General features: G+C 37.4%; 1 protein-coding gene across 2 annotated transcripts; it reads right to left on the reverse strand.

Annotated features, from left to right (window-relative positions):
• Positions 1-2,606: 2,606 nt before the first annotated feature.
• Positions 2,607-13,622, reverse strand: LOC143355174 (uncharacterized). 2 transcript variants are annotated; one of them, XM_076789769.1, is made up of 4 exons: positions 13,350-13,622; positions 7,904-8,021; positions 6,601-6,765; positions 2,607-5,122 (listed from the first exon to the last, which is right to left on the reverse strand). In XM_076789769.1, exons 1-4 carry the CDS (start codon positions 13,350-13,352, stop codon positions 5,061-5,063), a joined length of 348 nt encoding a protein of 115 aa, XP_076645884.1. In that variant the 5' UTR covers positions 13,353-13,622; the 3' UTR covers positions 2,607-5,060. The 2 variants fall into 2 exon arrangements, with proteins under 2 accessions (XP_076645884.1, XP_076645883.1); XM_076789768.1 differs by having other exon boundaries at positions 7,889-8,021; positions 13,350-13,621.
• Positions 13,623-16,709: the final 3,087 nt, after the last annotated feature.

Below are 16,709 nucleotides of genomic sequence, written 5' to 3' on the forward strand. Positions count from 1 at the left end.
TACCGCGAAACGCGATCATTTCTCCTTAATTATGTACCGCCTTATGTCTGGCCTGTTTACTCGTAGTCTTTCCCGACGATCATTTCGAATCCGAGATCATTATCGGAAACATGATGGAGGAAAGGAAACATGTGTTTACATTGCAGTCAATTTACACTTGTGATTTATATTTATTTTGCGCTCCTGCATACGCGTCGGCTGCAATCGTGTCGATTCTCAGTATAAAAGTGCTCGATCAATTTTACAGTGACGAAGGTCGTTGTTTTGTCTACAATTTATTTACAATCTATCAAAATTTATCATTTATTTAGTCGTTATTCCATAATTTAATTTTGAATAGAAGAAGATACTTGTTTTCGTCGGTTAGGGGTTTCGATACGTTTCAAAGAAGCAGGAAATGTTGGCTATCGGATGGCGGTGGCCGGGTCCATTTTGACCCAGAATTTCAAAGACTTTCACTAGCTATTCAGTTTTTGATAATGATAACGACAAGTACAGAAATGATCGGCCACTCTTTGTGCAGATCTGTAAATATATACATTAGCTATTCCAATTTGCTCCAGTATAGTTTCAATGACCGTGTGTCACGAATCGCAAGGTGCTTCACGCGAATGTTACGTGCCTTTCACATAAACGTGCTTGGAGATTAAAATTCTATCAGGCTTACCCTAACTCACTAGTCCCACGAGATCCAGCCGTATCTTCATTCCCAGAACATGATTCGGCAATCTCCTCACGTATACAAATATTATTTTATTATTAATATATTGTCGGGACAAGTTAGCATTAAAGAGACACTAACTATTTTGCACAGCTCACTATTTTACATGAAAATAATATTAATAGCATATAAATCGAAATAAATTAAAATAAATTAAAGAAAGAGAGAACAGCGCGCACGTTTTCTGATAGGGTATAAATGCAGGAAAGCAATTTCGCTTTTTGCCCCAGTCGGATTTGCTTGGAAGGTTATGTTTGCATGAAAGAGGGTGGGCAGGTGAGCTGTCGTTAGGCGATGATTTATGATCATATTGGGTCATTCGTCTATCGGTTGTCGCACGTTTATTTGTTGTAGGCCAATGAAACGATCGTACGCAAAGAAACTGGTATCAAAAACCTGATTGAAGGAACCATGCAATTATATGCTCTGCCAAAAACAATTTCCATTCTGATTTTTCTAAATATATGTATGTATATTGATGTAGAATATTTAATAATTAATATTCGTCGAATTTACCATCTCAATTATTATTGGACGTAATTACTATTCTATTAAATCATTCTCGTTACTATAATCAGTCCGTGTCCATTTATCACACTGAATAATTGTAATGTAAACATTCTCGTTAATATTGTTAATTCATAATCATTCGATAATTTTTCGACGTTATTTATTTATCACGGTGATAGATTCGAATCATCAAAATTCGACAATATTTCCAGCATCGATTTATTTTTGTCGACGTGCGATTAGTTTTCTGAATTATTAATTATTTTAACCCTCCGAGGGGACAACCTGAGTCGTTTATATACAGAGCGAAATTCTGTCCTCCCAATATTTATATTTTCCCACTAATGTTTTAAACATTTAGCGTTCGAACAATTTTTTCATATTAAAGTGGGGACTTCAATACGTAGTTCAGAATTTTTTTAGATTTTTTGAGAGCCCAGAACAGTAAAAAAAATATTAGTTCTGGAAGTGAACGACCCAGGTTGCTCAAAGAAGGTGCGAAACATGCTTAAATGGATTAGGAATTATTTTACTGTATTTTTTCTGGAATAAGTGCCGCCATTTTGCTATAGAAAAATGAAAGCTGGTTGATGCTGAAGAGACAAACAAACTGGTAAACGTTGCTGAAAGAAAACCGAGGTGGTCGGTTAATTAATGCCGGGGATATCACTTCGTTTGATCCGAGTCTCTGGGTTTAAACTGCAGGAACGAAGTACATGCTGCGTGTCACCCGTTGCACATTGCACATAGATTATCCGATTGCGTCTAATGCATTTTAATTGCCTTGATCGCATCAACGGTTTCCACAACTCATGCATGTTACACGACACTAAAACAAAACAAAAAATTCTGGAAAAATTAATTTTCTCGAATGAGCAATTTGGTGAAAAACTGAATGAAATTTACGTATCACATTATTTATCTATGGATGCACAATCACTTCAATCCATCCGGTGGAGCGTTAACAAAATCATGTTTACAAGCTCTTAACAAACCAAAATATTTATTGTTGCTTGGTCCGTCGTGCATTAGATACTAATAATATAAAGTCGAAAAACGCATCTTTAAAAAGTGATGTAGCATTTATTTTGTAAAAATTTGTTAATTTATCGAAAGAATAATATCACACTTTTTCCTTATTCTAGTATTCTACTTCTCCAGTATTGTTTTCTCTGGAAGCAAAATTATGTCTGAAACTATAAAATTATAAAATTATTCACTTACCTCGATCAGCTAGATCTGCGACCACTGGTCAAGATATAAACCATAAAAATAAATAACACTGTGGGGCATTAATGCAATGAAATAATCGTAACGAACACGCGTGAGCATTCGTTAAATAATAAAGGATAGAGCTTCGTGAAAACGATACATATACTTCGATAACTTTCGTTTAATATCAAGAAATCGTTTCCAGAATTTATACACAAAGGATTCCAATCTTTATACAGATTTCCACTACAGGTTTCGGACAATGAAAGACGGTGATTTAAGCACGATCTTATCCGCAAAATGTTTAATTTGGCCACAGAATATTCTCATGTATAGACAACACAGAAAAGGTAGTTCCAGTTACGCATGACGGGTCGTTTTCTGCCGCGAGTTTCCAGGTTTGGTCTATGCGAACTTTCTAAAGCTAACATGTATTCCTAGGAGTCATACAAATGATCGTGCTAACTCTTGAAAAGTACATTCGACGCGACAATGAGCATAGGTGTCCAATTTCGAGTTTGTTCTTCAAGTAACGAGTCCGATTATACCACGTTACCTCGTTGACTCTGTTATACGTTATAAGATGGACATTAAACTCGAAATTTTAAAGACGCTGCCAAGGGAATTCTAGCGTATGATAATACAGAGCTTGTAGGTTCACGATAAGAAGTAGACATTTATCAGTGACTACTATTGTCCACGTAATCGTAATGTTTCTTTGTACAATGTATCTCGAAATTCGTCATATCATCCTCACCTGAAAGCCTTAGCAATATCATTGCCAGCCATTTTACAAATCAATTAACATTCATGATTTATCGTAGAACTGATTCCGAATCTCAGTTTGCGAGTGACGATATTTCTTCTCAAAGTATTGAGCCATTTTTAATGGAACTGATTTTATTAGACAAACTTTTTTCCTTTTAATTAATTCCTTCTGTTACACAAATCTCACTCTTTGCCCGTCGACGAATGCCTATAGCGTTTTCTCGTAACGGACTATATCACGCGAAGCAACCTATTATGATGATGAAACTGCTGCTCCAATTTCGTCACTCTCAATTTTCCTCCTATTTCGCCGCGTGGAATCATTTGCTGAAGAACAGTGCAATGAATCAGTGCATCATACCGGACACGTATTTACTGCGCGCATTCTGTAACGTGAGAAACGCTCGCGAACTCGAAGCTAATTGCCTCGGTGTCTTCTAATTGTTTCGGAAAATATTCCTCTAGGCTTCTCGTTTATTCAATTCTGGCTGTTGGAAATGACTTCACTCTGCTTAGACTCATGGCTTTTACGTTCCTGTCTACCCTTTCGTGAATCTGCGAGCTCGCGATACAGATCTTACGAAGGTATACACGTAGATAGCTAGACCTCTTTAACGTAACGTGGCTTTGCAACACGCTGCCTCATTGAAAAAATAATAATCTTCACTGCTTAACCCCCCGACGGCCGGTCTAGTTTGACCCAGGACATCAAAATCGTCATTCAATTACTCTATCGAATCGATTAAACGAACAGCTGCTGGAACAATAGAAAGATTACCAGAAGTACATTCAAAAATATGTTTTCAAAAATTTGGTAATTGAGCAGTAGTCCTGAACATCGTTAATCACGTAGTTGTAAGAATGGTTCGCCGTCCAAGGGTTAGTAAGCGAATTCGAAATAATTCTTTTCGTGTTTGTCCTACAAATGTACGGACGTCGTTGCACGCTATTAGGTCCAACACATTCTTCAAGAGTTTCGCCACCCTTTCCTAAAACTATCACCCATCGTTGGGATACAAAAATTATCTCCTCTCTCTCTCCCCCCCCCTCTCTCTCTCTCTCCTCTTCGTTGACTGTTTTCGTGCCAGGCGAAATTAGACATAAACTACGAAAAAGAGACTCATAGGCCAGTTTCGATCTGAAGATTACGGCTACAGAAGAAGCTCGATCAGCCTTCGAACGACGAATGAAAAATTTTCAATATCAATATCAATCGTCAACACCTCGCCGGTACAGTCAAACTCGAAGGTCTGTCGCAAAATGTAACTGCAAAATAAAGGATGCTTGCACCTTACGTTTATTCACAATGATTCCGCGGTAGGCCAGTTCGTCGATGCGTGAAATTGGTACACAAAGATTGATCATTACCGCGTGTAACGATGGAAATCATAATCGTTAAGCGAGAGACGTTATGTACAGCAACCTACTATCAGCAGGATCCGCGTCATCCGAAGCATCGCTTCTAAAATAGTGCCTGCAGCAACTCCGTATACATACTGTTCGTTATGTTCGAGTGCGTACGATGCACTCGTATCATTGAACCTCGACCAGTTGCCATCAACATTTTACGTCAATGCGCAATTATGAATCTTACATACGAACGCGTCGGAACTTACGTGTTGACAGATTTTTTTTTTCTTTTTTCTTTTTTTAGAGTACATGTTGAGAAGAGTACATTGTTCAGAGTTTTGCGCACACATAGTCGTATATCGCGCGCGGTATGACGTCGTTGATGATTCAGCAACCGTCCCCGTAGAATCTCCATGGGTACCGTTTGCGGTACCGTTTATATCGATCGCGTGCGTCGATACAGAGATCGAGATAATCACGGACAGAATATGGATTCACGTCAACCCTGCTGTTTCGATGTGCCTGGTGTGTTTGGATCGTGCGCGCCATTCTTTGATTGACCTGCAATCAGACCGATCGGACGCTTCGAATGATTCCCTCTGTTCATGGATATTCGACAATTTTGCTGGGAACGCTCGGAAATATCGAGCGGAGTGGAAATATGAAATCTAGAAACAATAGAAGATAAACTGATCGCAAAACTCTCGAGTCTCACACGCCTAGGGACCCCCTCTGAAAAATCCTGCAGATTTTAGGAAAATGACTATACGAGCCGCTCATTTCCTAAATCGATTAATTCGATTCTGCATTTGTTACAAGAAACAAGAGTCGTTTGGGAGCTTCTTTCTTTCGTTAACAATATTGGTAGGTCGAAAATTGTATATCACCACTCCTCTTTTAATTTGTTTACTGTCGTAAATTGTGGCTAATCACTTTTCGGCATAAAATCAGCAGTCTGATGAGTAATCAGCGTTTTTTTTTACGATCGATAAGGCTGTGTTCGTTTCGTTGCACGGCAGCGTTCGATCACACGTTTCAGAAAAAAAAAACCCAGGAATTTAGCGAATCGGTCACGCAACACGCAGGCTCGCCAATTATTATTCAGCGTTAACAATCGGTTAACCACCGAACCAAACATCCTCGATCCCCGCGGCCGCAATCTTTCATAACGGAGCAGCCGGTTTTCAACGTCTATCAAAAATTGATTGGCCTGAAAAGTCAAGAACGACGAGACGGAATACGTAAACGCGCCTGTTAATGGCGGAGACGAGCCTAATGGCCTTTGCTCCGATTAATAAAGTTTGTCCCGGGATAAGTTAAATTACTCTGAACTTCACGGATCAAGATCCGTAATTTATTTCTCGAGAAATGAGACTCTTGGCTATTTTGCAGGTTATACGTCGCGTCGTTCAGTAAATGGAAAAGAAATACGAAACGACGGGGAATTTTTAAACGAAGTGGCGCGAACGCTAGACTGTACTAAAGAGAACGCTGTAATGAATGAAAATGTAATACTGCAACATTAACGCGAGTGACATTTTATGCGTTGGGAGTCGCGAACTCTACCCACTTGAACTCCGTTTAACGATGAACTTTTGAAGGTAGAATATTTGAGAATTTTTTCTCAAAAACTGCAAGACTATTCGAGAAACGTTTTAGTATTTAAAACGGGTTGCTTTAGAGAGTGCGTCTGAAGTTTTTCATTTAAGAATGCTTATTAATCACGAAATTGCGTAACATTTTGTATTGTCTAGTCCTTGAACGAAGAACTTCTGGAAACATTGATCTGAGACAATATGGCGGACGCTTTAAGGCGAAAATTTTAATTTTAGATGTGTCCAACAGCAATGGTTATTATCCTTTTTTATAGGGTCTCCATAACATCAGCCGTGAATAAAGAAATTAGGGAGTGCTGTCTAAACTAAATTGTTTTAGATGTGAAAACACTTTTCGACTAAAGTCTTATGGTTTTCTGGAAAAAAATTCTCCGATCTCCCAACGCATGGTGGGTCAGGTAATTTATGGTGTATTTCATTTACCTATGTTGACAGTGAGGTCCTCGAAACGGTTTGGCAATTCTAGCATCCCAGCCTTAGCATGGCAACGTAGCACATTCGTGATGGCGTTCCTCCTAGCAGATCTATTGGTTGAAAGAAATTCCCATAACTGGGCATCGCGTCTGCTTGGCGTCACCGGTTCGCTTCCTATGGTAAAAATGTAACAAATGTATTCCGATTTTTGGAAAAGTAAAAAACAAAGCACTGTTGTCAAACTCTACGAATATCATACATAACGATATAAAAAAGTTAACGTTACTCAAAACACAAAAAAAATATAATATACTTTGTCACGTGGGTTCTATGTTTTATTTACTAAGGCAATTCGAAAACTTCGCAACCTGTAACTGTTACTTATATGCATATAGTATATAGACTTAAAATTCTGTAATTCAATGCAATAAAAAGAAAGCATTTCGTTTCTTTGTCGATGTAATAAGAGGAAAAACTTGAAAAATATCTCGATGGCCGGGAATTTCTATTCGATGGGGAACAATAAGCTATAATAAACAATTACTTTGAAGAACTTCAAGCACTTTGAAGAACTGGGGCATCGCTGGATCAAGCACGTTGACTACGTTACAAGCATGAAGAACACAGTTACTACATAACTACATTGAAGAATAAAGTATCTGTTTCCATCGTTAGCCTGCGAAATTCTCAAATTGCCCTGGTATAATTATTTTTATGATAGAAATAATTTCGGTCATGCCATACAAAATTAATCTTCCAATCACTTGATTGTATGTAAAAAGTTACGCACATTAAAACCGTTAAAATATCATCCATTGGTCGACAATGTTCTTTCCATAAAAATAAAATTAAGCGCGATACACTCGTACTTTGAGGTAACGGTGATAACGTCATGTTTGTGGAATTCTTAAGATAAGATTAGGTTTTTGGGTTTAAAGATCGGTTTACAGATATAATGCGTTTCAGCATAGGGCGATAGTAGGATAAGTATGCGTTTCATTTACTGCGTCAATTCCAACAAACATAAGCCAAATGGAATTTGCTTTCTACCTTTAACAATTGTGTTAGGTTCGAAATAAAATGTTGACGTTGCTAAATTCCTTTAACCTCTCGATTGTTTTAAATTTCACCTACTCGTGATTGTCGTAAGTGTATAAAATCCGAAGACCGATACTGACTTTTAACGTAGAGTATTAAAGGCACGTAATGAAAAATGTAAGCTCATGGCGAGAAATTAAAGAGAATCGAGTACGCTAATAATTATAACAATTTTTTAAAATGTCCATGTTCGTCGTGCCTGGAATTACCGAACCGTCAGTCGAAGTGCTGGGATTCTTCTTCTCAGGTTCGTTATCATCGATAAACTCATTGTCTTCTTCCTCGGGAGTGAGAGATCCCGATCCGTCTGGCGTTTTGCTCCGTTTACTCCACTGCAAACACAAAAAATCACTTTCAAATTTCACCATCGCCAGTTCTCGAAAAATGTTGATGCTCGTCCTTGAAGGAGCATACGAGGGTCGAATTGAAGAAGATTTTTTTTTACTGCAACGATTTTGTAATAGAAATATCCGAGAAAGTTTCCTGACGTACATCTTAACAGCTGTGATGCGGCAAATTTTTTGCTTGCGAGAAGAAAATGAAAAATCTCGGTTTTCTTTTTATTGCTACCCTAATGGATAAGGATAAAGGGTTTTGGCCTTTGAGTGGTTGAATAATTCATAGACTCAATGGAGCTTTCGATTAACACATTGATTAATAACCTTTAGTAATACTGTAAAAAATACTGTAAAAATATTTTTTAAAGGAACTCTAATTATATGATCACTCACTGCATGTGACAACAGTTTAATTATTTCATAAAATTAGTAATGTTAGTACCTGAGTGTAACATTTTGTGGTGTTAGTAAACAAACATAAATATTTGAAAATAATTGTCTATTGTATGGAAAATGTACATAACACAGGCGTTTCGAAAACAAACAATTTAAACGTCCTTCAAGTTGGCATTGTAAGATTCCATCACAATAGAAACTAGCTATACCTTACGTTCGATAGTTTGTACAGTGTTCGCGTTGTCTCGGTTTGCCATGAATATGACTGTGAGTATTAATAACGTTTGTTCGCCGCCGGTTACGTACGAAGCAACAATCAGTGACGGATGTTTTTTTGAGCTGGAAAGTTGCGTGCCAGGTCGAAATCGTGCAACACCTATATGGCAGCACTGAGCTCCCGGTTGTTCGAAATTGAAAGAGACGTTAAAAAATCGACATTTTCATCTGTAGTTGAAGTTGCAATTGTGACGTGTGGAATTCAGCGGGTGCAGTTTTAGTTTACTTTTTAGCGAAAGCACGCTAAATTGTAGAAACTTTTTTCATCGAGAGAACGAGAATACTGATATACCATTTTTTGAAGGGAAGTTGATCTATTTCATTTTGATACCAGTTTTATTGTATTATTATGCTTTGATTTTATTTTAAGTATTCAATTCATTATTACAAAGAAAAGTTTATTTATTTCATCTTTGTACCAGTTTCATTGTATTGGGTTTCAATTAAAATAAGGGCGGGGGTTGGGGGCGGGTTTTTTGTAAGTAATGCTAAAAAATTTTTAAATGTTCTTACAATAATTTTGCAAAGACCTCAAATGAGATACTTGATCGCATGAATCACTCCGCTTACTTTATTAGTTCTTTAAATAATCATGCGTCAAGTGAATTTTAAATAATAAATACGAACATAAAGTGAAAGTTACTTAATTTTACTCATTACTATTCCAAAGATTAATATTGTCCAAGACGCATTAAACAATCTACCTCGAACATCAGTCACAGTTGTGACGTAATTGCTGGCTTTCTTATCGCGAAACATAATCGCATGGAACGCATTACTAAAATTACAACCTTACATGCATAATATCATAATTAGTGGTTTCCCTCCAACACGTGCACCGTTACGATAAAAGTTATACAACTGAATAGCATGTGCTATCGTGTCAAGAATCTAGTAAATATTTTTTGAAATTGATCATCGTTTAAAAAATTCACATTTGAATTCCATAAATGTGGGAATATGCTATTCTATCTCAAAGGCAGAATAAATATATTATGCAATTCTATTGTTCTAAAAAATATCAACAATAAGTCGTTTCCTTGTATTTTTGTTAACCAGAGCGGACAACTGTAAATATGTCGAAGGAAAAGACACGAGTACACACATTTTCGGTAATTGATGCGCATAAATTTGGATTGACCTTGACGCGAAGAATTTAACCCGTCCACGGTTTTATCAAAAATTTAGGTCAATACAACAGAACGCTACGAGGCAGCATATTCGTTGCTTATTTTCTCTGTATGATACAGTTTCTTCTATTTTAAAGTCCGTTTATGCGATCCGAATTTGCGTACTCGACACGACATCATACTGACAGAACGCTATTGTTCAAAGCGTAAAAATAAAATCCAGGACGTTTCGCAAAATATTTGTAAGATTCCACACAAAAATGCTGCACTTATGGGCTGTTTCTCGAAAGAAGGCACTCTGATGTTGATCACAGTAATCAGTAGCGTTATCTTCAGTTCGTTTACGCTATTGAAGGGAAAAAGAAGCTTCCGTTCAGCTCTCATTTGTTGCAATTCGAAGAAAAAATTTCAATTTCGCATAAATGACAGCAAATTCGCAAGTTCCATGCAAAAAGGAACGGAATTTTACACTCGAGTAATTAATCGCTCTAGTCCTTCCACGTTCAGTTCTCCGTTTTATATAAAAAAAGGATTTATTTCTTAAATAAATCGTAGAAAAAGAAAACATGATCGATGTCAACACCAGCTTGATGGTGCTATAGATGATGACTATATCCGCGTAACAACCCCCGAAGACAGTGATCGATCCTTCTTCGGTATACAGTTACATGAAAGAAATACCAACTCTGTGCATAACTGCGATCATCGTCAATGTTTCAAATCGGGATTAATAGAATTTTCAATGACAATGCTGCCGTTGAAACCGGCATACCCCATTTTTGACCTAACCAAGAACGTTCTTAAACGTGATCGCTATCGTCGTTAAAAAATCCATTATCAAATCAATCAGTATTATTAAATCAATTTATAAATTATGCACTGATTGTTAATGATTTTTTAGGTGTTGTACATTACAAGGTGTACAAACTAATTCGTAGCCCTATTTTTGCGAGTCTATTAATTATTTATAAACAACCAAAATGTATTCTAGTCTGGAAAACGATCTTCGCTACCTTCTATGCATCTGGTTCATCTCACCAATAATTAATGAGTCTGCAATATGGCGGGCAGAAGGTGTGAGTTTAAAATAAGGTTACACTTGATTGTGTGGGCGGCGAAATAATCTGTGCACAGTATGTAGTATTTATAAACTATTATGAAATTGATTAGCTGCTAAGTACACACAGCATGGAATATCGAAGCATACGCTTTTAAGCCGTAGAAAATTGATCATCGGTCTATAGTTACTTGGTGGAAGAATATGGCGAGATAAGGGGGTCAAAAGCACCCTTCAATGAAAGTGGATTAACGATGGATCATTCGATAACTCGCCGACAAAAAGACATACTCTGTCATGATTAACCCTAATGTTCGAATGTTCTTTTTTTACGTCTCTTCACACAGTTGCTTATTAAAATCCAAACTAAATTATTAAATGTGATAATTAGACTGCAGATCTCTAATTCCAGGTATAGAAGTTACATATTTACATGTAAAGTTCATACTAATAAAATTATAGGGATAGAAGTTGATCTTCATCACTGATTTTGATGACCTTGAAATATGTTGTCAAGGCCATCATTCTGAGCAACTTTTCCCTGTACATGTTACCACCGCTCTACTTTAACTTACGAGATATTTGTAAAAAATTTTTAGGTCCATTACAACGAACTCCACTATTATAAATCTATTTTGGTTAATTCTGGGTTAGGTTTTCGGGAAGGGGTTGCAAAAAAAAACACGTGTTCGGTCCATTGAAAAGGGAAGAATTCGCTGGAGTGGCTGTCTGCACTTTTCTTGCGAATATCTAAGAAGCTAAAATGTTGTTCAGAATGATGACCTTGACCTTTTGCATCCGTTAAGAGCAGGAGTCATATAAAAGTGGAATTCATCCCCTAATATACAATATGATAAATTGAAGACAACGTAACAATATTCTTAGATTTGTCTAGTCTTTTACTGTTTTTTATTTAATTCAACCAGCTTCTTCATAAAAACCTAGATAGCTTATGAATGCATTAAAATATGTAGAAGAGGTTCCCAACAACCCTTTTTAATTTCTGAAGATTAAATAAGTTTAGGAGAGTTTAATAGTTTATTTCGAGCCAGAGTAATGCAAAACGTTCAAAAAACTTAAACCCTCTACCCCGATAGAAGGGGTGGTAATACCGGATTATCCGTTTTTGCTCTATTTTTCTTCAGTCGTATATTAAAATGAAAATAATGGTACACAGCATACACATAGGTACTAAGCGAATTTTTTCCAATCTTTTATCCAGTTGAAAAAAAGTGAAAAATCAAAGACGGTACGAAATGCAGCTATGGAATCGTCTCCGCAGCATTAAATTTGTATTTTTAATTTTTTAATTAAAAAATGTATAGTAAGGATAGACTATAGTAAACATTAAAAACGAGTATATTTTCAAGTATATTAAAGTATATTTTAATGAAATTTTAATAAAATATATTTTAAATTACGTATTTTTCTATGTAAAATATATTATATTTGAAGAACCTTGTCAGACGACTGAATTTTCATATTTACGTCTTAAGTGACCTCGAATTTTTTAAATGTAACCATTAGACTGCGGATATTTATGCAAAATAAAAATTGTCCACGTCAATTTGCAAGTAACAAAAGTTAAAGGAAACTGCAGTTCCTCTTTTAATAATTTTAATAAATCGGGAGTATAAAACATTGATCAGTTCCTCTAATGACTTTACAGTTCCGTATTGGACCAATCAATTTGTATTATGAATGCATAAAATCCGCAATTTAGTAATCGTAAATTTCTTGTAATATTGTAGCGGATAAACAGACGAATTCAACGACATACAATAAAGTCATTATGCAGTAACGTGCAAAGTGTATCGATAATCTTAATTAATGTAGTAAAAGAGAAAGCTCATGAAACTCAATGAAATTCGCCGAATGTTTCACAGCAGTTTTCAGTGACAAATACAGGGGTTGCGACACCATGTCATTTTGACAGATTCCAAATTTTTCAATTTACGATCACAGAGATTCTAAACACACGTCTATAGGAAATTATCCGAGAAATGTATTTCTTTGGGCGTATATTAAAATAAAACCACAAAGAATAAATGTTACTTTTATAAAGTACTATCTTCTATTTTTTTGCTAATTATTTTTTGCTCTATTTCTTAAGAAAACGGGACCGAAGTAGCCTTCTTTCTCTAATGACTGCAACAAGTTAGAAACAATACACCGACATATTCAAATTTTTCTAATCTTCCTATTCTTTGAAGTCACTAATTTTTGTCATAAACGCGTAAAATCCGCAGTCTAGTAGTGTAAAGTAGTCAGTTTTGGTGTTCCGTCAATCTAGCGGCAGCGCATTTCGATAGTGTGAAAGTACGAATCAGTGACAGGTAGTACCGAGTTCCCGAACAAGGCCTGTTCAATCGTAGATTACCGACAGGTGCGTGTACGGTCGAGGTGCAATGGAAATCCGGCGGACGCGATGCAACCAGCACGTAATGTGAAGTCTAAGCTCACCATTGGAGTATTAATTGCGTTTGTATTCCATGTATGCGGCGCGATGATGTCCGTTGTATATTGTTGACTGTCCTAGCTACACGCGTATCTGCAGTCACGGGTCTACGTGCTACGGAGGATGCACGAGACGTTGCGAGCCTTGTGGAAAACAATGTGACGGCCAAAATCCCGTGTCAAACAGTTAACAAAATGTTTTTTTCACCGGCACACAACTCGCACACCGAACCTACGCGTCATGGAAGCAGACCGTGCGACGACCGCTTATACAATACTTTCCGACCAATCGCAATTCCTCAACTCGGTGAGAAATTAGCGACAACCGAGGCCGACGGGAAAACTCTGAAACAGTTCGGAACTTGTTCTGGTCCGTCGGTACGGCAGTGCGAAGTCGATATTCGTAGAGGTCGATAAGGTAGAGTGACCACATTACCAGCAAAAATAGGCGAAAAGTGGTTTAAACAGCCAGAAATAATAAATTTTACAGTGAATTGCGTACGATAAATTAATGCGTGCGAATATTCATGGCTTAAAAGTTATTCTATATCTGGGTTTCTATAATTTATTTTTACTAAATAATTAGTTGGCAAGATGGTCAAGGGAGTGCTTGTCGACATCATTGGCGAAAGGAATTGTTATAAACATTAAACAGCCAGAAATGATAAATTTTACAGTGAACTGCGTACGATAAATTAATGCGTGCGAATATTCATGGCTTAAAAGTTATTCTGTATCTCGGTTTCTATAATTTATTTTTACTAAATAATTAGTTGGCAAGATGGTCAAGGGGGTGCTTATCGATATCATTGGCGAAAGGAATTGTTATAAACATTAAATTGCCAGAAATAATAAATTTATCAGAGAATTGTGTTCGATAAATTAATACATGCGAATATTCATGGTTCAAAAGTTACTCTGTATTTCGAGTTCTATTAGGTATTTTTACAAAAAAATTAGATGGCAAGATGGTCAAGGGATTGCTTGTTGATACCATTACCAAAAGAAATTGTTATAAACATTAAACAGCCAGAAATAATAAATTTATCAGTGAAATGTGTTCGATAAATTAATACGTGCGAATATTCATGGTTCAAAAGTTACTCTGTATTTCGAGTTCTATTAGGTATTTTTACTAAAAAATTAGATGGCAAGATGGTCAAGGGATTGCTTGTTGATACCATTACCAAAAGAAATTGTTATAAACATTAAACAGCCAGAAATAATAAATTTATCAGTGAAATGTGTTCGATAAATTAATACGTGCGAATATTCATGGTTCAAAAGTTACTCTGTATCTCGAGTTCTATTAGGTATTTTTACAAAAAAATTAGATGGCAAGATGGTCAAGGGATTGCTTGTTGATACCATTACCAAAAGAAATTGTTATAAACATTAAGCAGCCAGAAATAACAAATTTATCAATAATTACTATCGCGGCGATCGAAATCTAGCGAAGTTAGTTTGGGGTGGGGGAGTTGCGCACCGCGCACCGCGCACCTAATCTCGGCGGCCGCGCTCAGTCCGTCAGTCGAGGTGCGCACTCAGGAGGGAGCGGAAGGACTCCGGGACCAGAAGGACGAAGGACCTTGGAGTTGACCAGAGGTTCTCCAGAGCTGCCCTGGCACACCCTGACCACCCTGGCCTACCCTCGCCTACCCTCGCCTACCTTCGAGTGGACCAGCGATCCTCCAGAGCTGCAGTGGACATCACTGGTCAACCCTGGTCCACCTTAAGCTGGCTCGCGGTTGGCCAGCGGTTCCTGGAAGCCGTCTCCGCTCACCTTGGTCAACTTTCAGCAGTTGGTAAGTGACAATACAAATATACATTTTCTGTTTTGGAATACGTGATGATTCAACGAACGCCGTCAATTATTATTTGTGTATTTTTAATTCGAATTTGCTTCGGAATTTTTCACAAGTTTCTTTTCTTGAAATTACATTGTATTATATTCTTGACATAAATTTAGTACTCTGAAATTTTATTATATTATATCATATTTTTTACATAAAATTGGTATTTTGAAATTATATTATATTATATTATATTATATTATATTATATTTTTAACATAAAATTGGTATTCCTCCGAATGGAGGTCCCTCAAGGGGCTCACTCACGGGTCGGGCCGTGGGTGAGTACGGGTATTAGCGAACCCGAGGCGACCCTAGCTTGTAGGTCGTTGCGTCATAATTTCGCAAGAGTTATTTTTGATTGGGATTGTTCATCTTTCCGATCGAATATTTACTTCTAAACTTACAAAAGTCCCTCTTGTGAAATTTATGTATCTGATTTAAAATTGGTATTCCTCCGAACGGAGGTTCCTCAAGGGGCTCACTCACGGGCCGGGCCGTGGGTGAGTACGGGTATTGTCGAACCCGGGGCGACCCCAGCCTTTATGTCGTTGCGTCCCAATTTCGTTTGATTTATATTCGATTGGAATTGTTCATCTTTCCAATTGAAATTTATTTCTGAACTTTCAAAAGTTCTTATTCTAAAATTTATATATCTGATTTAAAATTGGTATTCCTCCGAACGGAGGTCCCTCAGGGACTCACTGCTGTGGGTGAGTACGGGTATTGGCGAACCCGGGGCGCCCCGAAGCGCCACCTCAGTAGAGTGAAGTTCTGACTTCATCTACTCTTAGTTTCTTGTCGGTTAGGTCGTACTTGTGTACGAGGTTGGTTTGGCTCTCTTGAGGTGGTTAGATTCGCACTCTTGTGCATATTAGGTAGGCCGTACTCGTGTGCGGGGTTAGCTTGGCTCTCGTGAGCTGGTCTTAGGTTGGCTCTCGTGAGCTGGTTAGTTTCGCACTCTTGTGCGTGTTAGGTAGGCCGTACTCGTGTACGGGGTTAGCTTGGCTCTCGTGAGCTGGTTGTAGGTTGGCTCTCGTGAGCCGGTTAGATTCGCACTCTTGTGCATGTTAGGTAGGCCGTACTCGTGTACGGGGTCATCGTTTCTTCTTTCATTACTTCGGAGTTCCTTCTTTTTATGTCTAATTGTTATTAGTCTGTTTCAGTTAAATCACAACAGTTCAGCATGATCATCGTTGAACGAAAACAACCAACAGTAAGAAGACTTCACATTATTTATAAATTAGTATTAGTTGTCGAGCAATTATTGTGTTCGATTCATTTTGTTAGTTTCGCTTGTTGATTTGGGTGATAGCCTTCTGCTGTCACCAGGTGGTAGCGTCACCCTCGAACCAGAGCCTTCTGCTCTGGTTCTGTTCTTCCATTCTTGTTTTTCGTTAATCTGAGCCTTCTGCTCCATTTTTATTTTCTCTGGCATTGTTCAGAGACTTGTCAGATTCAGTTTTTTTTTGCTCACAATAATTGCTCGACCTGAGTGCGTGCGTTAGTTGTTA

The sequence above is a fragment of the Halictus rubicundus genome, chromosome 6, assembly GCF_050948215.1.
Source record: "Halictus rubicundus isolate RS-2024b chromosome 6, iyHalRubi1_principal, whole genome shotgun sequence".
NCBI lineage: Eukaryota > Metazoa > Arthropoda > Insecta > Hymenoptera > Halictidae > Halictus > Halictus rubicundus.